The sequence below is a fragment of the Musca autumnalis genome, unplaced genomic scaffold, assembly GCF_047663935.1.
Source record: "Musca autumnalis isolate F117 unplaced genomic scaffold, ASM4766393v1 scaffold_1, whole genome shotgun sequence".
Lineage (NCBI taxonomy): Eukaryota > Metazoa > Arthropoda > Insecta > Diptera > Muscidae > Musca > Musca autumnalis.
This window is the reverse complement of record NW_027411644.1, coordinates 162,061,438-162,088,859: the sequence shown is the minus strand read 5'-3', so window position 1 is coordinate 162,088,859 and position 27,422 is coordinate 162,061,438. Positions and strand designations below refer to the sequence as shown.

The 27,422-nt window shown below is 34.3% G+C and overlaps 2 protein-coding genes across 2 annotated transcripts; one reads left to right on the top strand and one right to left on the bottom strand.

Annotated features, from left to right (window-relative positions):
- The first annotated feature begins 11,510 nt into the window (after positions 1–11,510).
- Positions 11,511–14,275, top strand: mRpL55 (mitochondrial ribosomal protein L55). The gene is made up of 2 exons (XM_073963859.1): positions 11,511–11,801; positions 14,062–14,275. Exons 1-2 carry the CDS (start codon positions 11,622–11,624, stop codon positions 14,206–14,208), a joined length of 327 nt encoding a protein of 108 aa, XP_073819960.1. The 5' UTR covers positions 11,511–11,621; the 3' UTR covers positions 14,209–14,275.
- An 11,118-nt stretch (positions 14,276–25,393) lies between these two features.
- On the bottom strand, positions 25,394–26,914 carry LOC141389167 (uncharacterized). The gene has a single exon (XM_073960271.1). The coding sequence runs from the start codon at positions 26,912–26,914 to the stop codon at positions 25,394–25,396; it is 1,521 nt and encodes a 506-aa protein (XP_073816372.1).
- Between the last annotated feature and the right edge of the window lie 508 nt (positions 26,915–27,422).

Genomic DNA, 27,422 nt, shown 5'->3' with positions numbered 1-27,422 from the left:
ATTCAAGCGAGACACCGTGGTAACACGTCCGTCATGCATTCAGAAGGTCTGCAGAACATCAAAATTTTGTGCGGTGCCAAATTTCTTCAGTTGAGTTCCCATGCATTTCCTGAGTATTTCAGCCATGATAAACTTCCCTATAAGTGGTGATGGACCATCCCTTCGGGGACGTGTTGGGATCATGCATATGTATGCGTATATGTAAATTAAACGGAACAATAAACCAATTTTGTTTTTTCTCAAAATATTTTATTATAACCAAATGAAGTTTAATTTATATTAAGATAAAAGAAAAACCTTACTAAAAGTTTATATATGTATAATCTTTTTCTAGCTTCTATGAGGTTTTAGTGAATATAATACGCTTTTTTGTGCTTAGGTTTCTATTCTTTATCCGTTCTCTCTGACCATTTGATGAAATGAAATCATCTCATTTCGTGATTTCAGTGAAACCAACATCGAAATCACAGTACACATGATATACGACCCTGTTTGTGACTGAAAAAGTACCAAAAGTTGCAACACTTTTCACGTATCACAATAAACAAGGTAGATGGTCAATTGCCGAAACAAAAAAATTTTAGTATCAAAATTTGTAAACAATGTGAAAAAATATTAAATTACTTTGTTACAATGCAATTTTTCATTGTGTCCCGTACCTTTTTAATGGAAATGTTGGAAAAAAGAGCGAATTGTCAAAAATTGCTTCCCCATACAAATTTCTAAAAAAAATACTGGAACGGGAAAATGGCGGAAATTGCAAAAACTCCAGTAAAAATGTCAAAATCAACGTATCAACTATCGTATTTAGAAGATAATGAACATGTTGCTAGTTTCTACTATGCCAAAATTGTATGGCAGAAAACAGGCGCTGTTTTTGGTTTAAAGACATGGTAGAACAAATACAAGGTAAAGTTAATACTACAACAAATACAACTCGAACAACAACCACAAAGGAATTTGTTTTTGTTTGTAAACGTTAGTGTCAACGTAAATGTAAACAAAACAAGGAAATGTCTATAAATTATTGGAATTTAAAAAACTAATAATTTTTCACATTTGATTGAATATTTTGGAAAACATGAATGAAAACTCGTTAGATTTTCAATTTGAATGTTTCCATAGTCCCAATTTACATTAGGCGAGTTTACTTGCGGCAATTGTCAGTTTGATGGAGAGAGAGGTGAGGTATATGGTAACCCTTTGCCTCTCAACACCCTCTCTCACCCACAAACTGACAATTGCCGCAAGTAAACTCTCCTAATGTAAATTGGGACATATCATTCCACTAAATGCATAATATCTCGCAGAAAGTAGAATACTTGCAAAAATGTTTCGGGTCGCTGGTAATTCATTGAAAAAAGAGAAGATGTTTCAATCATTTGCTTTTGAAAACAAAAAAGCACATGTTTATTAGGGCTTTATTCTTTTCAAGTTTAACAAAATACCACACATATTAACAAATATTGTACCGCCTCTATAAGCGGTGTTTTAGTGTGCGGCATGTCGTTCGGACCTGGAGGAGGTTACATGTCAATGATATGAAGCCGTCTTTATGAGAAATAGTTTTTTTTTCTGATGAATAAATTTGTTCTTGAAATATATATATCCCTAATATACATCGAACATAGAAATAAATACATAAAATGTCGAATGGAATTTGACACTAACACTACAACCCAGTTCAGTCAGCTGGGTATTGCTGCTACCTTTTCTAGTTCTACCATGGTTTAAAGAGTAGTGCAAGTTTTGCTAGATTTCTTAGTAAGGTAACGCATTTTTAGCACTAAACGGGAAAACTGCTGCAAGTAGTAATATTTTGCAAGTTCTGAACACAACTTTTATCTATCAAAATTTTTTATTATGATGTCTCAACGATAAAATCATTTTTTATATTTTCATTTGTTAGTGCTATACACAATTAATACGATATATAGATAAGTTTACGATAATTTTCGAAATAAAGTTGTAAAGTTCTATATCGTCGTATATTTTTGATGACTAATTCAATTTACAACAACTTGTTTTGAAAATTCATGTTCGATCAGCTGCGCCTATGCATCTACCTTGATTAGTGTGATATGTTTGAAATCAACAAAAAAATAAGTGTAAACACCGGGGTGTATTTCAGGATTTCGTGAAATCCAGTGGATTTTAGAGCGCAAGTATAAACTTGGCATAAGTCCCGGTCCACACTAGATTGATTTTATTGAAAAAATTGCATGAAATTATGTGGATTTCAGATGAAATCGAGTGGATTTCGTAAATGTAAACATAGCATTACTATAACACGTACGTGTAACATAAGCTGAAAACACATCCAACGTTTGAGTAAAGTTTTGTGTAATTTCTGGTAAAAGAATAGAGAAAAATTACTTGCCAGCATTTTGTCTCATCTGGATTTCATTTGACGCTTAACCTATGGATTTGACAGTTGAAATCGAGTGGATTTCGTAAATGTAAACCAAGCATTTCCATGGTAGAACAATAAAAGGTAACTTGTTTTGTTTACATGTACCATTGACGCTAACATTACAAACAAAAACAAATTTCTATGTGGTTGTTGTTGAGTTGTATTTACTTTACCTTATATTTGTTTTACCATGCAGACTTTCAGGCAGGTATTTGACTTTTGTTTCTAGATTTGTACGCGAATTTGAAACAATGGGCAAAAAAGTAACTGAAATTAAAAAAAATTTGCAATGATTTAAATGTATACTAATCGTTATGTTTGGTTTACATTCGGCGTCTTTTCGTGATTTCGAAGGCGTTTCGTGATTTCGCGCGGAATCAAGCAAAAATTATCATGATTTCGCATACAAAAATGAAATCATCTCATTTCGTGATTTCAGCGAAATCAACATCGAAATCACAGTACACATGATATACAACCCTGCCTTTGTCTGAGAAAGTACCAAAAGTTGCAACACTTTTCACGTATCACAATAGGTGTGTTCGTTTACTCAATAATTTGTACAAATTTGTACAAGTCCAGTAACTTCTTGTAAACGACTAAGGTCTTTTGCATAGTATTGTAGAGTAAACGAACAACATCCAGTAAAAATTCGTACAAATTTTGAGTAAACGAACACACATAATAAACAAGGTAGATGGTTAATTGCTGCAACAAAAAAGTTTAGTATAAAAATTTGTAAACAATGTGAAAAAATATTAAATTACTTTGTTACAATGCTATTTTTCATTGTGTTCTCGTACTTTTTTAGTGGTAATGTTAGAAAAAAGAGCGAATTGTCAAAAATTGCTTCCCCAACAAATTTCTTAAAAAATATGGGAACGAAAAAATTACGGAAATTGCAAAAACTGCAGCAAATCAACGTATCAGCAATCGTATTTAGATGCCAACGAACATGCTGCTGGTTTCTACTAGGCCAAAATTGTATGGCAGAAAACAGGAGAATAGGGTGTTATTCGGCGCTATTTTTGTTTAAAGAGAATTGCAAGTCTTGCTAGACTTCAGAGTACGGGAACGCATTTTTAGCACTAAACGGGAAAACTGCTGCAGGTTCTGAACACAACTTTTATCTATCAAAATTTATTATTATGATGTCTCAACGATAAAATCATTTTTTATTTTTTCATTCGTTAGTACTATACACAATTAATACGATATATAGATAATTTTACGATAATTTTCGAAATAAAGATGTAAAGTTCTATATTGCCATATATTTTTGATGACTAATTAAATTTACAACAACTTGTTTTGAAAATTCATGTTCAATCAGCTCCGCATATACATCTACCTTGATCATTGTGATATTTTGAAATCAAAAAAAAAGTGTAAACACCGGGAAGTATTTCAGGATTTCGTGAAATCCAGTGGATTTTAGAGCGCAAGTGTAAACTTGGCATTAAACCCTTTACTTTTCATTCATAATTTGAAGTTTTTCTAAAAAAGCCCTACATTTTTAAATTTTGTATGTATGTATTTCTACTTGAAACTTTAAGAGCTTAAAATGTATTTCTACCTGAACAACGTAGAAAATTCGTCGTTTGTTCTCAGAATTGAATTTTGTATTGGGAATCAAGTGATTTATTCGTATTTGATGGTCGAACAACGAATAGAGAACCAACGACGTACCGTGGAAACGGGCTCTTACCAACGCCCAACGTAAATCGACGACGACGGACGACACGAAACTTCAAGGGCTTTATATTGTCCCGGTCCACACTAGCATGAATTTCATTAAAAAATTTCATGAAATTAGGTGTTCTTAAATCGAATTCCCCACTACAGCAATTTTATGATTTTACTCTACTATGGAAGTCGATCTAGAGAAGCATAATTTCACATCAAAATTTCAGTGAAATTACTGTAGTGTGGCCCGGGACATTTATACATTAGGCAATTTTCCTTGCGGCAATTGTCATTTTACAGGAGAGAGGGGTGAGGCATATGGTAACCCTTTGCCTCTCAATACCCTCTCTCATAGAGCTGGCAAACCATCGATATTCCTAACATTAGATATTTTCGATATAATAGTTTAAAAAATCGATTGCTTTCGATATTATCGTTAATTTGTCACCACCATTAATTTGGAAATGAAAATGGCGGAAATGTCAATGATTTTGTCGAAATTTTGCACAAATAGTTCACAGAAATCATGGTAAAATGATTAAAGGTAGTCGCATCTCAAAAATGTGTGTAGATGCAACTCTGTAAATCTGTACGTTACCGTGTCAAATACAAAGCAAAACAAAAAATGAATGACATTTAATAACAAAAACAAAATATAATTATTTGTTATTTGTTTTTGAAAATACCAAAAGTAACAATTAATTATCCAAATATTTCAAAAAAGAGCAAAATATATGTATTTGTACATGCGTGCGACCCTTCAAATTCATTTGTGTTGCTGCAAATCTGATGTGATATTGGAATAGTCCTTTACGATGCCTACCAATGCGTGTGTATGTGGATGCATGTTTCGAAGTTGAAATCACTTAAATCTGTATTTTGTTGGTAGGTCGAAATTGCAGAACATTAAAAAACAACAGATCCAATTTAGTCCACAAGGTCCTGCAGTGTGCGTTATGGCTTGGAATCCGAGTTATGAAAGATGGTCACAGGATGGTTGGTACAAATTCAAGCGAGACACCGTGGTAACACGTCCGTCATGCATTCAGAAGGTCTGCAGAACATCAAAATTTTGTGCGGTGCCAAATTTCTTCAGTTGAGTTCCCATGCATTTCCTGAGTATTTCAGCCATGATAAACTTCCCTATAAGTGGTGATGGACCATCCCTTCGGGGACGTGTTGGGATCATGCATATGTATGCGTATATGTAAATTAAACGGAACAATAAACCAATTTTGTTTTTTCTCAAAATATTTTATTATAACCAAATGAAGTTTAATTTATATTAAGATAAAAGAAAAACCTTACTAAAAGTTTATATATGTATAATCTTTTTCTAGCTTCTATGAGGTTTTAGTGAATATAATACGCTTTTTTGTGCTTAGGTTTCTATTCTTTATCCGTTCTCTCTGACCATTTGATGAAATGAAATCATCTCATTTCGTGATTTCAGTGAAATCAACATCGAAATCACAGTACACATGATATACGACCCTGTTTGTGACTGAAAAAGTACCAAAAGTTGCAACACTTTTCACGTATCACAATAAACAAGGTAGTTGGTCAATTGCCGAAACAAAAAAATTTTAGTATCAAAATTTGTAAACAATGTGAAAAAATATTAAATTACTTTGTTACAATGCAATTTTTCATTGTGTCCCGTACTTTTTTAATGGAAATGTTGGAAAAAAGAGCGAATTGTCAAAAATTGCTTCCCCATACAAATTTCTAAAAAAAATACTGGAACGGGAAAATGGCGGAAATTGCAAAAACTCCAGTAAAAATGTCAAAATCAACGTATCAACTATCGTATTTAGAAGATAATGATAGTTTCTACTATGCCAAAATTGTATGGCAGAAAACAGGCGCTGTTTTTGGTTTAAAGAGTAGTGCAAGTTTTGCTAGATTTCTTAGTAAGGTAACGCATTTTTAGCACTAAACGGGAAAACTGCAGCAAGTAGTAATATTTTGCAAGTTCTGAACACAACTTTTATCTATCAAAATTTTTTATTATGATGTCTCAACGATAAAATCATTTTTTATATTTTCATTTGTTAGTGCTATACACAATTAATACGATATATAGATAAGTTTACGATAATTTTCGAAATAAAGTTGTAAAGTTCTATATCGTCGTATATTTTTGATGACTAATTCAATTTACAACAACTTGTTTTGAAAATTCATGTTCGATCAGCTGCGCCTATGCATCTACCTTGATTAGTGTGATATGTTTGAAATCAACAAAAAAATAAGTGTAAACACCGGGGTGTATTTCAGGATTTCGTGAAATCCAGTGGATTTTAGAGCGCAAGTATAAACTTGGCATAAGTCCCGGTCCACACTAGATTGATTTTATTGAAAAAATTGCATGAAATTATGTGGATTTCAGATGAAATCGAGTGGATTTCGTAAATGTAAACATAGCATTACTATAACACGTACGTGTAACATAAGCTGAAAACACATCCAACGTTTGAGTAAAGTTTTGTGTAATTTCTGGTAAAAGAATAGAGAAAAATTACTTGGCAGCATTTTGTCTCATCTGGATTTCATTTGACGCTTAACCTATGGATTTGACAGTTGAAATCGAGTGGATTTCGTAAATGTAAACCAAGCATTTCCATGGTAGAACAATAAAAGGTAACTTGTTTTGTTTACATGTACCATTGACGCTAACATTACAAACAAAAACAAATTTCTATGTGGTTGTTGTTGAGTTGTATTTACTTTACCTTATATTTGTTTTACCATGCAGACTTTCAGGCAGGTATTTGACTTTTGTTTCTAGATTTGTACGCGAATTTGAAACAATGGGCAAAAAAGTAACTGAAATTAAAAAAAATTTGCAATGATTTAAATGTATACTAATCGTTATGTTTGGTTTACATTCGGCGTCTTTTCGTGATTTCGAAGGCGTTTCGTGATTTCGCGCGGAATCAAGCAAAAATTATCATGATTTCGCATACAAAAATGAAATCATCTCATTTCGTGATTTCAGCGAAATCAACATCGAAATCACAGTACACATGATATACAACCCTGCCTTTGTCTGAGAAAGTACCAAAAGTTGCAACACTTTTCACGTATCACAATAGGTGTGTTCGTTTACTCAATAATTTGTACAAATTTGTACAAGTCCAGTAACTTCTTGTAAACGACTAAGGTCTTTTGCATAGTATTGTAGAGTAAACGAACAACATCCAGTAAAAATTCGTACAAATTTTGAGTAAACGAACACACATAATAAACAAGGTAGATGGTTAATTGCTGCAACAAAAAAGTTTAGTATAAAAATTTGTAAACAATGTGAAAAAATATTAAATTACTTTGTTACAATGCTATTTTTCATTGTGTTCTCGTACTTTTTTAGTGGTAATGTTAGAAAAAAGAGCGAATTGTCAAAAATTGCTTCCCCAACAAATTTCTTAAAAAATATGGGAACGAAAAAATTACGGAAATTGCAAAAACTGCAGCAAATCAACGTATCAGCAATCGTATTTAGATGCCAACGAACATGCTGCTGGTTTCTACTAGGCCAAAATTGTATGGCAGAAAACAGGAGAATAGGGTGTTATTCGGCGCTATTTTTGTTTAAAGAGAATTGCAAGTCTTGCTAGACTTCAGAGTACGGGAACGCATTTTTAGCACTAAACGGGAAAACTGCTGCAGGTTCTGAACACAACTTTTATCTATCAAAATTTATTATTATGATGTCTCAACGATAAAATCATTTTTTATTTTTTCATTCGTTAGTACTATACACAATTAATACGATATATAGATAATTTTACGATAATTTTCGAAATAAAGATGTAAAGTTCTATATTGCCATATATTTTTGATGACTAATTAAATTTACAACAACTTGTTTTGAAAATTCATGTTCAATCAGCTCCGCATATACATCTACCTTGATCATTGTGATATTTTGAAATCAAAAAAAAAAAGTGTAAACACCGGGAAGTATTTCAGGATTTCGTGAAATCCAGTGGATTTTAGAGCGCAAGTGTAAACTTGGCATTAAACCCTTTACTTTTCATTCATAATTTGAAGTTTTTCTAAAAAAGCCCTACATTTTTAAATTTTGTATGTATGTATTTCTACTTGAAAGAGCTTAAAATGTATTTCTACCTGAACAACGTAGAAAATTCGTCGTTTGTTCTCAGAATTGAATTTTGTATTGGGAATCAAGTGATTTATTCGTATTTGATGGTCGAACAACGAATAGAGAACCAACGACGTACCGTGGAAACGGGCTCTTCAACTTCAAGGGCTTTATATTGTCCCGGTCCACACTAGCATGAATTTCATTAAAAAATTTCATGAAATTAGGTGTTCTTAAATCGAATTCCCCACTACAGCAATTTTATGATTTTACTCTACTATGGAAGTCGATCTAGAGACGCATAATTTCACATCAAAATTACAGTGAAATTACTGTAGTGTGGCCCGGGACATTTATACATTAGGCAATTTTCCTTGCGGCAATTGTCATTTTACAGGAGAGAGGGGTGAGGCATATGGTAACCCTTTGCCTCTCAACACCCTCTCTCATAGAGCTGGCAAACCATCGATATTCCTAACATTAGATATTTTCGATATAATAGTTTAAAAAATCGATTGCTTTCGATATTATCGTTAATTTGTCACCACCATTAATTTGGAAATGAAAATGGCGGAAATGTCAATGATTTTGTCGAAATTTTGCACAAATAGTTCACAGAAATCATGGTAAAATGATTAAAGGTAGTCGCATCTCAAAAATGTGTGTAGATGCAACTCTGTAAATCTGTACGTTACCGTGTCAAATACAAAGCAAAACAAAAAATGAATGACATTTAATAACAAAAACAAAATATAATTATTTGTTATTTGTTTTTGAAAATACCAAAAGTAACAATTAATTATCCAAATATTTCAAAAAAGAGCAAAATATATGTATTTGTACATGCGTGCGACCCTTCAAATTCGTTTGTGTTGCTGCAAATCTGATGTGATATTGGAATAGTCCTTTACGATGCCTACCAATGCGTGTGTATGTGGATGCATGTTTCGAAGTTGAAATCACTTAAATCTGTATTTTGTTGGTAGGTCGAAATTGCAGAACATGAAAAAACAACAGATCCAATTTAGTCCACAAGGTCCTGCAGTGTGCGTTATGGCTTGGAATCCGAGTTATGAAAGATGGTCACAGGATGGTTGGTACAAATTCAAGCGAGACACCGTGGTAACACGTCCGTCATGCATTCAGAAGGTCTGCAGAACATCAAAATTTTGTGCGGTGCCAAATTTCTTCAGTTGAGTTCCCATGCATTTCCTGAGTATTTCAGCCATGATAAACTTCCCTATAAGTGGTGATGGACCATCCCTTCGGGGATGTTTTGGGATCATGCATATGTATGCGTATATGTAAATTAAACGGAACAATAAACCAATTTTGTTTTTTCTCAAAATATTTTATTATAACCAAATGAAGTTTAATTTATATTAAGGCCATGTTTATATTATAGCCTTTTGCAGGGTTAACCTTCTTAATTAGGATTTACTTGACGTATACGTAAAGGAATTGACATTTGAAACCGAATGGGTTTGTTAAATCCGCTTATATATAAACGTACTCTAAGATAAAGTCCCAATTTACATTAGGCGAGTTTACTTGCGGCAATTGCCAGTTTGTAGGTGAGAGAGGGCGCTGAGAGGCAAAGGGTTACCATATGCCTCACCTCTCTCTCCTACAAAATGACAATTGCCGCAAGTAAACTCGCCCAATGTAAATTGGGACAAAAGAAAAACCTTACTAAAAGTTTATATATGTATAATCTTTTTCTAGCTTCTATGAGGTTTTAGTGAATATAATACGCTTTTTTGTGCTTAGGTTTCTATTCTTTATCCGTTCTCTCTGACCATTTGAGTCACATTCAAGAAATCTTCTTCAATAGCGCAGAATTCAAGGCATTAAGAAAAGCCACATTTTCTCAATGTTGTCGGTGGTGGAGTTCTCATCCAACTGATTTGATTTAACAATTCAATAGAGTCATAAATTATCTTTTTCTGACCGATAATTTCTGGTAAAGAGAAACCAGTCCTCAACAATGTATCAGGTTGACAACTATTCAGGTCATAGAGAATTTGATGTAAATGGACACTTGAAACCAAATTGCTATTGACTCCTTGGGCATATTATCAACAGCAGGAAACGTTATCGTCGTTATCATAAAGGCAGATAATATTTGAACATGCTCACTAGCTTGAGACAATTATATTTGCGGTATTCCGTGGCAATATTCAATTTATTAACTTGCAAAGATTTCTTTTCATTATTTGCCGAGGCCTTACCGCTCCATTCAGTTAAATTATCGTTGAGTTTTTGTACCAATTCACGTAACTTGGTTAAGGTCCATAGCGCTACCAACCGCGGGAGCAGCGGTGAATACATTCACATTATGACGATCAAACAGAAAGAAAATATTGAACAAAACATTTTTATTTTCAATATTTTTTGTAAATGAAAATGACATTTGTGTACATGTTTACATTCAGTGTCAAATCCCGTTTGACAATAAACGTACTTCAAATTTGAAATTTAAAAAAAATTTTAAACAGTTGTGAGCATGAAACTATTGCTCTGTTCCAGAACCTGCAAGAAGCTACTATTTTTTACTACGATAACATTTTTTCCTTTATGTTATCGAAAAAAATAGCAAAAATTAGTAGATTCTTGCAGTACTGGAACAGACCATACCTTTCTTCTTGTACCATGACAGAAATCAAAAAGGAGAAAAAACAATTGCTTTTATTTAAAAAAAAAAATACATTTTACTTTTTTGAAAAATGTTTACGTGTAACTACCAGCTTACTTTTTCTTACATCCACAAAACCGAAAAGCCACGAATTTCTATTAATTTCAGTGAATTTTAGGTTAGGGGTTTTTAATCCGATAATATCGATAGACAAAACTATCTATCGATATTGTATTTTTAAAAAAATAATCGATATTATCGATAGTGCCATCGATTTTTTGCCAGCTCTACTCTCTCACCTACAAATTGACAATTGCCGCAAGGAAAATTGCCTAATGTAAATATGGACTTAATGAAAGAGTGAAAATTTAACTTTTAATATAATTATTAATGTTAATTATTTTGTGTTTTTTAGATTATTTATGTTTGTTTTTAAAATAAAGAGCACACGCAAAAATCTTTAATTTCACGTTAATATGTGTGGACACTAACGAAACTTGAAAAGAAACTTTAACGAAATTGGTTTCAAGAAACCTTGCTAGTCTGACCATCGACTAAAGTATAAATAACGCTAATTAACGATAGTGTAAATGGAGGCAACTACAACTTACTTTATCGATTGTTATCGGCAATCGAAATAGCTAAGAAGAGGCAGAAAATGAAGGAGAAGACGCTAAGAAAATACAGCAAGACGGAATCACTACGAAATCAAACTCATTTCGTAATATAATATTCATCTTTTTTAATAAAATAAATTACTATAGTTTTTATAAAAGAAAATGTTGCTAAAATACGTCAAACCTTTGGTGGAACAACAAGTGAGGCATATCTCATCGGCCTCCACAGCTGTCACCAGATTACATCGTTCAATTTATGCTCGACAATATCCGACTGTTGTTGTTTTGCCGGATGGAGCTACAATTAACATTCGCTATGGAGAGCCCAGGAAGATTATTAAGGTAAGTTGGAGGAGTGCTGCTAAAATTTCTGAAATAATATGCAATATATTTCTTATTTTCCGATACATTTTAAAATTTTACCACTTTTTACTTGGAAAGCGTTCCTTTACTTATGACACCATCATATGTGGGAAGTTTACAACTTTTACTACTTTTGCCGGTCTTATCCTTTTCAAAAGATAAGGAACAGACCATTAGTCATGAAGTGGTTGAAAGTATGTTATATGGGACTCTTGGAGCGTTCGAAAAATCAATAATATTATCGTCTCTGTTATCTACATCATTTCGAAACTGACGGACGAGTTTACCCACTAAGCTCGGATCGGGATGATATAACATAACATTTGTTACGGAAGTCCATACTTCCCGAGATATGGGCCTCTGAAGTTGCGAAAAATTCCCTTGTTAAAGACGGTTACATAGTGGGAAATTTACAATTTAAAAAATATTTTGTTCCCGTGCCCGAAATTAGCTCCTGTCCATAGGAGAAAGTCTTAAATCCCCGGCCGAAGGCCGTCTAATTAAGTAAAATTTAAGTTTTTAAAGAAAATTTTGTTCGCGTAGTGCTAAACTCGACTTGTTCCATGACTAAACACTCTCATAGTGTCAAAATTGTGCCCCAACGATGTAATGATTTTTGTGATCTTATTTCTAGATAACTAACAACGTTACACATAAATTATAATATTTCTTCCAAACATATCTAAAAAGTCAATAGGTGAGCAATATCGGTCTGTTCGTATATTGTTTTGAAATTTTTATCGCAGTATCTAGTACTTGTGATACTGGTCCAAAAATTCAAAAACTTGTAAGACCACAAAAAGAAGAGTAGTCGTTATTGTATCAGCATAGAAACCTACGTGGAATCAAAAGTTTGGTACTGGGTTGGCAGCCTTTCGATGGTGTATTGCCCTAATCCCCTAACCACTTCTGATACTTCTTGAAGGCCTTCTGCGAAAGAAACGGTATTGTAAAAATATTAATCATATTAATTATCATGGTAGAATAACGTTAATTATTAGTAAATCTATCTATACTCTCCCTAGATTAATAATGATGGATTGTACTGTCATAGCAGATTATATATACATATTATGGTGGTTTTAACTCAAAGGGAAAAAATCTATGTCCGATTATCATTGTTCAAGGCGACGAAAACCTTCAGGGTAATTTTGAGTCCCTTCTAAAGTGTTTATCAGAGGTTATATACATAAAAATCGACATTGATTTTTTTTAGTTCTAGAATCATACCACTTTTTAATGAGTAGAAAAAATTGGAGCTGCCAAACAATTGCTGTCCGACTATGGGCCATTATTATATGCTTTCTTTTACTATCGAATGGATTTAAAAACGCAGAAAAAATCAAATTGGAGGCATTAAAAATATAATTTTTACATTGATAGTTAATATCAAGAAGCTCCTCCTTGAGATTTAATCATCATTTTTAGCTTTAAGTAAACCGGAAATCCAAACTATAACAAAAGAAGGCTTATAATAATAGGGGTAAGTTGTCGTTGTAGCAGCATGAAACCTACGTAGAGGCATAGGTTTGATGCTGGGCTGGTAGCTATGGTTTCGGGTCCATTCGGTACGAAAGAACCCGCTGCCGGAGGGATTTTAGTCCGACTATCGTTTTCATTGGATTTTAGTGGTATCGTAAAATTTTGAATATGTTATGTCATTTCTTCCTTTATGTTGTTGGGGAAATTAGTCCATATTTATATTAGGCATTTTTCCTTGCGGCAATTGTCAGTTTGAAGGAAAGAGAGGTGAGACATATGGTAACCCTTTGCCTCTCAACACCCTCTCTCACTAGCAAATTGACAATTGCCGCAAGGAAAATTGCCTTATGTAAATATAGACTTACAACAAAAATAATTTTTTTATAAAGGGATTCAAATCCTTTTCACGTCACTTCATATTCGAACAACTGGTGCGATACGACTACCTTGGTAATTGTGCCATGTGTAAAACAAAGGTTACGCCGGACCCCAAAATAAGTTATTGGGTCATCTGTCGTGATATTAACAAAGCTTTACGACAGTTAGCAAAACGATGATAGTCCGATTTGATATATGGTCAAGTGTTTTTAATATTTTAAAATATGAGTATGGCTCCCAACACCACGCAGTACTCCATAAAAATGCGCTTAATTATATAAGTTTAATAAATCAGAATATACTTTATGCTTATTTACTTTATGAGATTTTTTTTTTTTCAAATAATTATTTGTAAATTTTATTTTTTCATTTATTGCAGTTACCATTGGACTTAAGTACTCTAACTGAAGCCGAACGCAAGGCCCGTTTGGAAGCACGCAAACCACGCAGAAAGATAAATGTCGTTGAAGAAGTCGAAGATAATTTCAATGCTAAGAAATATATGAAATACATTAAAAAGAAGTAATAAGCTAGTTGTAGGAACATGTTATTTATGTTAATAAAATTGTTATAGAAGAAAAGTACACACATAATCTCGGTCAAACTTTGGCTTAACTCTAGCTTAGTAAAAACTCTCCTATTTTTCTGAAATTTTTTCCAGAGGTAGATATTTTTGCGGGTACAAAACCCGGGTTAGACCGGAATTTTGGGTCCAATAACCGGGTCCGTCCCCCAAGAAAATTATACATTTCCGTGATCAGAGCAACAATATCTACCTCTGGAGTAGATATTGGAGTAGATATTATTTACTAAACTAGAGTTGTTCCCAAACTTTTTTTCTCCAAAACATTGCTTATACACTGAAAATTCAAAAATATGCGATGTACAAAAATTACCAGTTAATTACATAGTTACAGATTTTTTCACAATTTTTTTGTTCGAGTTTACCCAGCAAAATGTTCGATGCCAAAGATGACATTCAATCATGGGTGCAAGTGATCTAGCATGTCATCTTTTTAGCATCTTCATCGATGAATTTTATATGAGCGTGGACCCCAAAAGATGACGTTCTTTTCTGGATCCTAAGCATGTAATTTTAACCAATGCGTTGACATGTCCAGCCCTATTCTGAACGCATGGGAGTTGGGAATTTTTTCCCATTCCCACATTTTCGTATTCTGAACAAAATTTTGTGGGAGTTTTTTCCCATTTCCCATCTCCCCTCATTCTGAATGAAGTTCGAATTGGGAATTTGTTCCCATGGGAAAAAAGTATACATTCTCTATCTTGAATTGTGGGAGAATTTTGTGTCTTTTTGTGGGAAAAATCTCCCCAGCAACCAGTGTGGGAGTTTGAAAAAAATTTTCAAGAAATTTCATATTTTTATGAAATTTCATATTTTAAGACATCTACACGACAAAATTATTGCAAATATTTATAATCGCCATGTGCTTGCTTAATAAAAGCATACAAAATGTACTGTAAAATATGTCATTAGTAGACTTTGGATTTTGCATATTCTTATATGATACAAAAACCTGCAAGAATCTAACTGTTATCGAACAAAACAAAAAAAAGTAGTAAAAATTAGTAGATTTTTGCAGTTCTGGAACAGACCATATGTATTGAAATACGAGAAAAAGAGTCATGGTTGATTCTGTTAACGCGGCACAGCAAGTAAAAACAAATCAATTTCAAAAGAATTATTGGCAATAATTATTAAAATATATTGGAAAATAACCATAATATATACAATCTTTACAACTTTTATTCATTTTCGTAATATAACCTTCGGGTTTTTTTTTTAATCAGACGACTAACGTTCTATTGAAAACGTGTTAGTCTCCTCAACGACACGACAACGATCACACAAACGTACATACATATATGCCAAATTATTGCAATGCTATTCCATTTTCCGAAATGCCTTTTCTTGAATAGGATCGTTATTTTTGAACGTAGAAGCTTGAAATTTCTCAAGGGCACGGGTTTTAGTTTTAGATTCAATCAAACACGTATTTTATTTATTTATTTATTTATTTTTTTTTTTTTTTTTGAGATACCTCTTCGGAAATTTATGGTGACGATATGTAATAACACGCAAAAATATGTAACAATTGAGAAACATATCCGAATTTATCTTTTTGAATTTTTTTTAAAAATATGCAAAATACCAGGGGCCTAATTCTCGCATACGTGATCGAGTTATTTCGATCGATATTTTCAGTATTTGGATTACGGCATCCGTTGTCGAATACACTTTCGAGTGGAATCTTTCGAGTTTCTGCCCGCCACACATTTGCTGTCGAACTGATTATTTTTGTGGCACAAAACGAACTTTAATGAAACATTTTGCAATAAAACCAATCAAAATCACATACTAAAGACTTTTTCTAATAAAATTAGTAAAAAACTAGACAAAAAGGGACTGTTTCTTAAAAATTAAAAATATATTTTCCAGTGCCAGAATGAGATTTTTATATTTTTACATAGTGGAATTTATTTCGGAGTCACTATTACTTTTAATTTTTCACAATTTTCTTTTATTTTATACAAATTTCATGTTTTCATTTCATTTTACGAGAAACATGCCGCGCAACATCTTCTTTGTTTGTAATATTTTGTGTTTGCCATATGTTTCACCGTTCGATAACAGTATGTATCGATAACTTTTTTAAATAATTTCGATCGTATACGGGAATCCAAAAATTTCGATCGTTCGTAATTTGTCTTCGAACAAAAACTCGCTCGATAACGGATGCGAGAATTAGGCCCCAGTTCTAGCGATCACTAGGAATAAGTAAAACTAGCGATATACTCGTTAAACCCCTAACTAAAATTACTCCGTATCAACATACAATTTTTAAATTCGTTACAAACTTAAAAAGTTCCGATTACTTTATACACAAAAATTATTTTTGCCTACTAATTAAAAAAATGCTTACACCAATTCGCACAATCTGAAGAAAATGTGCTTATTGGAACAACATCACACATCGTTGACTTCATTCACTTAAAAATCCATAAATCAATGCACGGTTGTTGAATTAAGTGAGTTGTGCTTTTGCTAATCTAATTCAAAAACCGCGAATTCAATGCAAATAGGCATTTTGTATTACAAAACAAAATTACAGCTCCCAAAAGTATGCTATAATAATTTGGTGTAACTAATTTCGAATTTCGAATTTCGAAATTTCAGCTCCCACGGTTTGCTCTTCCCACGTCGTTTAGAATATGGAAAACGTGGGAATGGGAAATTTCGCTCCCATGGGAAACAGTTCCCATGGGAATGTTCAGAATAGGGCTGGTCATTTCCACCAATGCTTTGGCATGTCATTTCCACCAATGATTTGACATGTCATTTTCACCAATGCTTTGACACGTCATTTTCACCCATGCTTTGACATGTCATTTTAACCAATGCTTTGGCATGTCATTTTCACCAACCCCTTGGCATGAAATTTTCATGTCTTGTTTGGAAAATGGAAATGCTGTATTGAAATATGGTTTTCATGAAAAACAAAACTCTTTATTAATTCAAACGAATTCATGAAATAGCTACAATTAATTTATCAGTTAATTTTTCAAAAGTTTACATCCAAAATTGCAATGTAATCACCACCGCTGCAACGCAAAAGATTACTTCCTCCGTTCTCGGCAACTGATATTCTTTCATCTTACAAAAGGTTTTTTCAATTATCTTCCCTTCACCAGTTCAGATTTCAACATGGACTCCAAATGCACTCCTTTAAGTATTTTTATTTCGTAAATTACTTTTATAATTTTGTTATTTTATAACATTTTGGTAATTTATACTCTTTTGTTTAGTGACGGAAATATGTAGGGATCTACAACCCGGCTTGCTTTAGGGATCTCTAAGAACAAAATGTAACGAACGGGGAGGAGAGACTTTTTATGGAAAATACCATTTATGCTTAATTAATTTATTTTTAATTGTTTCTTTCCAAAAGTAGTTTCTTCTTTATTTTCAGATTCTTGTTCCTTTTCGTTTCGGACTTTTTTTCAAATTCCAAGAAGCGAGATTTGATTGATTTCATTCTATGTCAGATTTAGAACAGACAAGGGAACTTTTAAAATAGCAATGTGTGCAGTCCGATTCTATTTTTAGCTCGATGATTGGGACTTCATATAATACCAATTGTTTAGAAATTTTAGTTGTTTGATATGCAGGAAATGTAAGACAACATCACGACGACAGTTCTAACAACTTTGGTCTGTTCCAGAAACTGCAAGAATCTACTTATTTTTACTACGATAACAATTTTTCCTTTATGTTATCGGAAAAAAATAGTAAAAATTAGTAGATTTTTGCAGTACTGGAACATACCAAAATGAAAATAAACAAGTGTGTAAATAAAAACACAAACATCTCTATTGGATCGATGGAATGGGTACAAATGCTGATGAAAAGATCGGATCTTTCACGACTTCCTTGGCATTGGTTCAAATCCTAATGAAAAGATCGGATCTTTCACGACATCCTTTGAACCAATGCAAAAGATGACATGAAATCACGTCATCGCAAAGAACCCCTTCCGTCAAATTTTGCTGGGTAAATACTTCCCCCCCTCGCAGCACTTAAGCACAAGAAAAGCTAGAGGTTGTTAAGAAAAAACTCATTAATTTTATAGCGTTGAATTTTGAAATAATGTTGTTAAAATAAGTCCTTTAGCTTAATGAATGGAATTCATATGACGTGTATCTATGGCTGACTTCCGTATCGTCATTTGCTTTGTGTTGTTTAAACTTTGTCAAAATATTTCAGTTACACACTCATACATTGTTCCTCGAAAATGCAACTAAATGTATCAGAAATAAAAATGATACATGTTTGCTTTTTACCTTCGTTGAAAATGCGTTTTTCTGATGTTTTGAAATACGTAGCTTAGTAGTTGTTAATTGCGACGACGTTAAGAAACATAATCAGCCCAATTCTGAACATTCCCATAGGATCAAAATCTCCCATTCTAACGCTTTTCATACAGCCCTATTCTGAACTCATGGGAGTTGGGAATTTTTTCCCATTCCCACATTTTCGTATTCTGAATAAAATGTTTGTGGGAGATTTTTCCCATTTCCCATCTCCTCTCATTCTGAATGAAGTTCGAATTGGGAATTTGTTCCCATGGGAAAAAAGTATACATTCTCTATCTTGAATTGTGGGAGAATTTTGTGTCTTTTTCATATTTTTATGAAATTTCATATTTCAAGGCATCTACAAGACAAAATTATTGCAAATATTAGCTTCGTTCGAGAACTAAAAACCCGAAATGCGTTCCCGTACACCAAAAAAGTGGCAAAATGTTCACTTCTCTTTGAACAACCAGTAAGGAAAGGATCAAAGTCGGGCGGGGCCGACTAAATGATACTCAAACCACTGTGAATATTTATTTATTTTATTTATTTCCATTTTATAATGCCCAGTCTTTCAACCTTAGGGTTGTATACTACATATGTAAAATATATTTGGGACCTATATCCAAATCTTAACCGATTTCAATATAATTTTGCACATTTATTTCCAGATCGAATTCAGTCACACATTCCAAATTTCATTGAAATCGGACTTATATAGCGTGTTTGGTGCAGCATATACGCGAAATCGGACGAAAATATATATGGGAGCTATATCCAAATCTGAACCGATTTCGATTTAATTTAGCACACTTATTTCTAGACTAAATTCAGTCAAACATTCCAAATTTCATCAAAATCGGACGTATATAGCGTGTTTGGTGCAGCAAATACGTAAAATCGGGCGAAAATATATATGGGAGCTATATCCAAATCTGAACCGATTTCGATGTAATTTGGTACATTTATTTTAAGACCGAATTCAGCCACACATTCAAAATTTCGTCAAAATCCGACTTATATAGCGAGTTTGTTGCAGCAACTACGTCAAATCGGCCGACAATATATATGGGAGCTATATCCCAATCTGATCCGATTTCGATATAATTTACCACGCTTATTTCTAGGCCGAATTCAATCAAACATTCCAAATTTCATCAAAATCGGACGTATATAGCGTGTTTGGTGCAGCAAATACGTGAAATCGGGCGAAAATATATATGGGAGCTATATCTAAATCTGAACGGATTTCGATGTAATTTTACACATTAATTTTTAGACCGAATTCAGTCACACATTCAAAATTTCATCAAAATCGGACATATATAGCGAGTTTGGTGCAACAAATACGTGAAATCGGGCGAAAATATATATGGAAGCTATATCCAAATCTGAACGGATTTTCACCAAAAGCAACAGCGTTCTTCCTATGGCTAAAAAAAATTGTAGTCCCCAATTTTCAGCTGAATCGGACAAAAAATGCGATCTGTACGTTGCGAACAAAAATACATGGACAGACGGACGGACATGCATAAATCGACTCAGAAAGTGATTATATCGACACCTCCAAATAATAGTATGCTAAGTCTAAAAATTGAGTTTTGCAGGAGAAGCTCTCAAAGTTTGGAATTTTATTGAACTTCAGTACTATGCTAAGTCAATATTTGCTTATAACTTCTGTTCGGATTGTCCGATCATTACCAAAATTTGACAGAATTTAAGTTAAAGGACGTTCGACACCTCCAAATAATAGTTTGCTAATTCTGAACAGTGAGTTTTGCAGGACAAGCTCTAATAGTTTGGAAATTTCTTTGACCTTCAGTACTATGCTAAGTAAATATTTGTTTATAACTTCTGTTCGGATTGTCCGATTATTAGCAAAATTTGACAGAATTTAAGTTAAAGGACGTTAAATATAAAAATGTAAAGAACTTGAAAAATGCTAAGTCGACTTAGCATACTATTGTTTGGAGGCGTCGATATGTATATTCCCAAAAGGAACTATGGGTCTATTTCGTTTCCTTTTGTATGTTACATACACATGCACAAAAACATAATACCCCTTACCACAGTGTGGTGTAGGGTGGTGTAGGGTATAAAAATGGCGCTGAATAGCTTTACACGACAAATTTGAGCGAGCAAAAATTTGCAACATGTTTGCCGCCTTCTGATTGGCTGACACGTCGACTTTGACATTAGTTCCAGATTTTTTGACGTTTCTGCCATTTTACAGTTCCAGTACATTTTGAAAAAATTTGTGCGGTGAACTCATTTTTGACAGTTTTCTCTTTTGCACACTTTATAGCCCGTTTCAACGGTACGTCGTTCGTTCTCTATTCGTTGTTCGACCCATAACTACGAATAAATTACTTATTTCCCCACACAAAATTCAATGAACGAACGATGATTTTTCTACGTTGTTCGATTATGCCTTGTTCAGACTGACGGTAATTCGTTCTCTATTCGTTGTTCGACCCCAAATTACGATATAATTATTTCATTTCCCATACAAAGTTTTGAGAACGAACAACGATTTGTGTACTTTGTTCAATTTAAATTACTCTCAGAACGACGATAAAATATGTCCCATCTCTAACAAATGAGAGAATTTATCGAAATAAAATAATTATGACAGGAAAAATATAAAATTTAAAATTTATTAAAAACCCAAAATTTTTTACATGGTATAATAAGAAGGTAGTTTCATGCCCACAGCTGATTTAAATTTTTTTTTAAATTTTGAATTTGAAGTACATTCATTGCCAAACTGAATTTGACACTGAATGAAGGTATACACATACATTGTATATACATGTGTATGTCATTTTCATTTGAATTTACAAAAAATACTTAAACCAAAAATGTTTTGTTTAAAATTTCCTTTTTTCTGATCTCCCTTCCCGCTGTTGGTTGTGCTATGGAGCTTAACCAAATTCCGTGAATTGGTATAAAAACTCAATGATTAACTGAAATCATTGCAATATAATCAACTGAAGATTGCCACGAAATCGGTAGACTAAAAACAAACATTGATACATGTTTGCTTGTGTTCAGAAATGTGTGACAAAAACCGTGGTAAGCTATTCGGCGCCAGTGTGGAACGCAAATGCTAGCGATACGCGATGGAAGAATATTAAAAGTTCCCAGAATGCCGCCCTCAATCAAGACTGCAACAGGATGTTTCCTCATGACACCAGTGGACTATCATGATGAGGAGACGATGATTTTACCGGTACATCAACACAACAAGATGTTGTCGATGCAATACAGGCATGAGTGTTAAAGCCGTGAGCATTCCTGACACGATCTAGTGGGCAGGCTTCCACCACTCAGGCACGTCAGAAGAGATCATCATGATCTGGAGAGGGGCAGGTCCTAAGATATAAGCGAAAATCTCTAGATCAACGAGCCTATGAGTCATGCTTACATAGCATTCTGACTAATGCAGTTGCACAGGCAGTACAAAGATAACAATATGAATGCCGTACTTGGAGACCATCCTCATCCATCGCAGCAGAAGAACACCGACGATGCAGCCGCCTCATTTCATATTGAACCCGAATTGATGACACGATACCCAACACATTCCCTGCTTGTGGATTGGGACTGCATGACACGCTGAATTTGTTTAGCTGCTCACTAATCTCACTCACCTGTCTAATTCTGATACTGTATGAACGCAGCCAGTGCAAGTTGCAAAATTTTTCAGTCTGGACACAGAGGAATCAGAACCAAATAACTACCTAAAATATACGAATGAGCACATTTGCGTTGCTACAGCAACAACATATTTAAGTTTTCTTCCTGGTTCAGTCCGATCGATCTTGATACCACCTTCACTTCATTCCGGTTTACTCTGGGTCCTGATGAAACGCAGTGGTTTTCCACCCCAGCTACTACAATGCCATGAATTCTATGCTCTTGATGAAAATCGAATAAGGCACAAATGATCACATATTGTGTGGCTGCTCTACAATCGGCATGAGAACGAATTAGGAATGAATAAAGTAAAAAATTGTATGTCCAATTTATTACATATGTATATGCACTTATACGTTTTATTAATAAAAAAAGACTTAAAATAAGATATTTTCGACAGATGCATTATGATGGAAATAGTCTTTTTTGTCAAAACGCCACACATCCTCCAGATATAAAGCTTTGATTAGGGTTAGGCATTGAGATGAGTTTGTAGTTCTTGAAATAGGTCACCTACGGACATTGTCTGTGGCTGATATTCTGGTGGATGCAACTGTTGTTGTTAATCTTGCGGTAAACTTTGTTGTATCAGCAGTTGATTATGTGAGGCCCGAACTATTGAATTGAAACAGACGTTGGTCAGTTCTTGCTCTGATAATTTTGGATTATGCCAACTCCTTACTTTCGGGGAATCGAAAGACATACCAAAACATAAAAATTGCTTCCCATACAAAATTCCAAGCTCGTTGCTTCAGCTACGGATATTGTGTGGCATCTTTTTTGTTCCAAATAAAATGATAATTTCATCTGTGGGCCTTGCGAATTCCGTTTCATGCAAAGGCTTAGACAAGAGAGCATTTGTTGTAAGCACATGTTGTTGGTCATGTGGTGGGTTCCTGCTCCACAGTATGATTAAAGCAAAAGAAGTTGCTTTAGATCGCCATAGCAGCCGGAAAATTAGTTGGAATATTTGATATTGTATATATGTACATATGTAATTGATTACAAACACAAATTTAAAAACAAACTATATATTGTTTTTGTTATTGAATGTCATTCGTGTTATTGTTGTTCTGTATTTGACATGCTCCCGTACAGCCATACAGAGTTGTATTTACCTAAATCTGACAGGTGGGACTACCTTTTATAATTCTACCATGAATTTTTTAGTAAAACTGCAAAACCTGAATGAAAAGTAAACGGTTTAAGGACTAATAAGCATTCAAATCATAGCAAATTTTCTATTTTCGTTTATTGCAGTTGCATTTCTTGTCCATCGTTTCAAATTCGCGTACAAATTTAAAAACAAAAATCAAATGCCTGCCAGAAAGTCTGTATACCAAAAAGTTATTTTGGCAGGTCTCTCTCTCGTTAATTTTGAAAATAGAAAAATATTTTTATTTTTTGAAAGAAGGATACATGGTACAAGAATAAAGGTAGTTTCATGCTAACAACTGATTTAAATTTTTTTCAAATTTTGAATTTGAAGTACGTTCATTGTCACTCTGAATTTGACATAAGGTGTGTTCGTTTACTCAACAATTTGTACAAATTTGTACAAGTTCAGTAACTTCTTGCAATCGGCTAAGGTCTTTTGCATTGTACTGTAGAGTAAACGAACAACATCCAGTAACAATTTGTACAAATTTTGAGTAAACGAACACACATATAGTATGTATGTACGTATGTGTGTCTGTCAAGTGCCAGTCTTTTAATATGCCTGTCTGCGTACTCGATAATTTGTAATAATTATTACAAATGTTTCAAATTTTGACAGTTGTATAAAGGAAAAGTTGCTGAAAAATGTGTTTCTGCAACATTTAGTAAGTAAAAAGACACACCAAATATTGATTTGTTTTTATAAACTGAAATGAAAAATGTTTGTTTAAAAATTATGTTTTCCTGGTCGTCAAAATGTGCAAACGGGAACTAGGTATAATAAAGAGGCTGCTATTGGTGTAACCTTCACTGATCTGCTGTTGGAGGAACTATGTACATTTGAAGAAATCCCTCATTGATGTTGGTCATGGTTTTTACCCAACCAGCATGCAAAGATTCGGACAAACATCAATCTGTTTTGGGAATTCTGGCTGAGTTATGACTGACTAAACCTCAAGAAATTGTCATCTACCACGAAAAGAAATTTGGCGAATGCCCGGTCTGTGCAAAAGTGGTAAGAAATGCAAGCCGTTTACAGCAGTTTCGTTGTTGTCAACGAGAATTTCGGAGTAGAAACCCAAGCCTTGGAAGACATCAAGGAAGCTGTGTTTCTTTCAATAGTGTGTAAATAAACCATATCTGTAATAGATTTAACAGAAGTGAAACATCATTTGTTATGTTTAAAACCTTTTATTAATAAAAAAGTAACTAAAATTAACAAGATCTGTTCATCTGTGTGTAGACTCAATTCTTCCTGGACTGGCTTCGCCCATAAATTGGGGGCAGTCCCAATCCACCTGTAGGCCATGTCTATTGAGGCTGCATCGTCCGGATCATAACTGTCTTGGCAGTTGGCGTTCGTCTGCTGCGATTGATGGAGGCGGGGGAAGTTTGACCTATAGATAGTGACAGTGATGCTTAAGGAGGTAACACACAGGCAGTTACTGCATCGACAACATCTTGTTTTGTTTATGTACTGGTGAAATTTTGGTATCCTCAACAAGATGGTCCACTGGTAACATGAGGATCCACCCTGTTGCAGTCGGAGCTGCATTCTGGCAGGTTTGAATATTCTTCGATTGCGTAACGCTAACATTTGCGTACCACGCTGGCGCCTCATAGCTTACCACAGGGTTTCTTTATCAGCGCCCCAAATATTGCCGACCAGCGACTGGAGCACTTTCTTCCTCCTTCCGATCTTGTCGCAAATAGAATTCTCAGAATTCCGTCGTTATTTCTGCTACAATACTAATAACACTAGCGTGAATCCCCATCTGCATGATTTTTCAAACAGTTCGTGTGTTTCTGTTGATGTGGGGTTTGGTAGCTGCTGTTCTAAAATTAATGTCATCAATGACTTCAGCAAAGGCACTCTTTTTCTTTTTTTCTTTTCCTCTTTAAGTTATTGGCCCCCCTCCCGGCTAAGCGAGTTTTAAAGCGCCAACACCAATTGTGTAGACTTTGTCTGCGTGCCTTATTTAAATTTTTACATTAATTTCTTTAATAAATTTTACCAAATCATATAGATGTTCCCATTTATGTTTCACCATGAAATCCTCGACGGTGAGAATTTCACTAAATGTATTGAATTTTGTTCTGGTGGTTGAGTGTTTTGTGCATTCAAACAGTATATGTGAGATGGAATCCTCCACATTACAAACTTCACAGTCTCCTGATTCAACAACTTTCATTTTGGCTAAGGTGCTGTTACTGAATGTATGGTTGCTGAGAATACGATTCATGACTTTTTGATCATCCGGATGCAGGTTTGTTTTTTTATACCATGGTGTTTTGTTTGTTTCACCGAAGATTTTGAAGAAGTGAGAGTTACCTTGCTCCGCGATGGACTTATACTCATTAGACCAGTCTTTCCAGATAGAATTTTTTATATGATTGATGGCATCCTTAATAGGCCACTTGATTTCCAAACAGGTGCCGTCTATTGCAGCATTCTTTGCAGCTTGATCAACACGTTCGTTGGGTCCAATGTTGGTATGACCTGGGACGAAGTGAATCTCAGTGTTTATGAAGGCTGTGTTGGTGATTTCAATAAACTCGTCGATCAAGAAGTTCCTATGTTGCTTTGACATGACTGCCTGGATGCCACTAAGGCTGTCCGTTAAGATTGCAATTCTTGTGAGACCCTGGTTCTGGGCAAATATAGCGGTTTGTAGAAAGGCCAAGATTTCTGCCGTCATCGAAGAAAGTTTCTTGTTGGTATAAAATGATTGAATGGAATCGCTGTTAATGTGTAGGAAAGCAGCACATGAGGTTTCACCAATGACAGAGCCGTCGGTGAAGAAAACATCAAAGCCAGATTCTAAGAGATGATTTACTTTTTCTTGGGCAAGTTGTTGTATTATGATTTGATTTGCATCCGCTTTTTTCTTGGCCAGACCCATGAAGAAGTCAGTTTGGGTGACCAATTTTTTAGGTATTGAGGTTATCACTTTAGTAGACGCAACGTTATCGATAACATCCTTGAATTTGTCATACACTACAGCATAGCTTGTGGTCCTATTTGGTAGCAATTTAGTGTTAGTAACTAGCTCCTTCGCGGTTGAGAGCTCAAACCTATACTGCGGTGGCAACTCAGCCGCCAGATGATATAGAATAGGAACCGGCGTGGATCTTAGGAGGCCAAGAGCTCTACGAAGGTATTTGTTGATACAGACCTTAATTTTGTTTTGGGAAGTTTTTGTCAAATTTGACAACGCTGATGCTCCATACTCCAATTTGGCTCTGGCAAAGGCTTTAAAGAAGTTTATAGCCTTGGCGGGTGATAAACCAAAATTACAGCCGCCAAGAATCATAAGGAAATTGTTGACTTGATCCACCGTAGCTGTGGTATCATCGATGTGCACCTTTGCGGAGCCACCGGCAGAAATTGTAAGACCAAGATATTTAATGGCAGATGTTTGGTTAATTGCAGTTCTGTTCACAGCGATATCTAGCACTTTTTGTCTCCTTGAAAAATGAATTGTGTTGACTTTACCCATATTAAAACTTAACCCAAGTTGAGTGCAGCTTGTTTGCATCTTCTGTATGGCCTCCACTAACAAATCTTTTGCCCTGAAGAAGTTTTTGTCATGGCATATAACAAAAAAATCATCGGCAAATTGAAAAATGTCTATGCCAGAAGAAGAAATATTGTGTATTGGCGCCGTATAGATGTTGAATAGTATTGGACTGAGTCCACTGCCTTGTGGAAGTCCGTTAGTTATGATTCTGGAGTTAGCACCGATTTCTATTTTTCTGCAACTCATGCTGTCGACAATCCATTTTACAATGTGTGGGTTTAGTCCATTCTGAAAGAGTGAAATCGCCAGTTTAGAGATGTTGGTGTTGTCAAACGCTTTTTCTACATCTATACATGCACCAACAACATGCTCGCCGGATTTCTTATACAACTCGATAGTGTTGATGACATCATTTATGCATATCGATGTTGATCTTCCTGGCCTGAAGGCGTAGGATCTTGATGGAAAGACTTGATTTTTTTCAGCG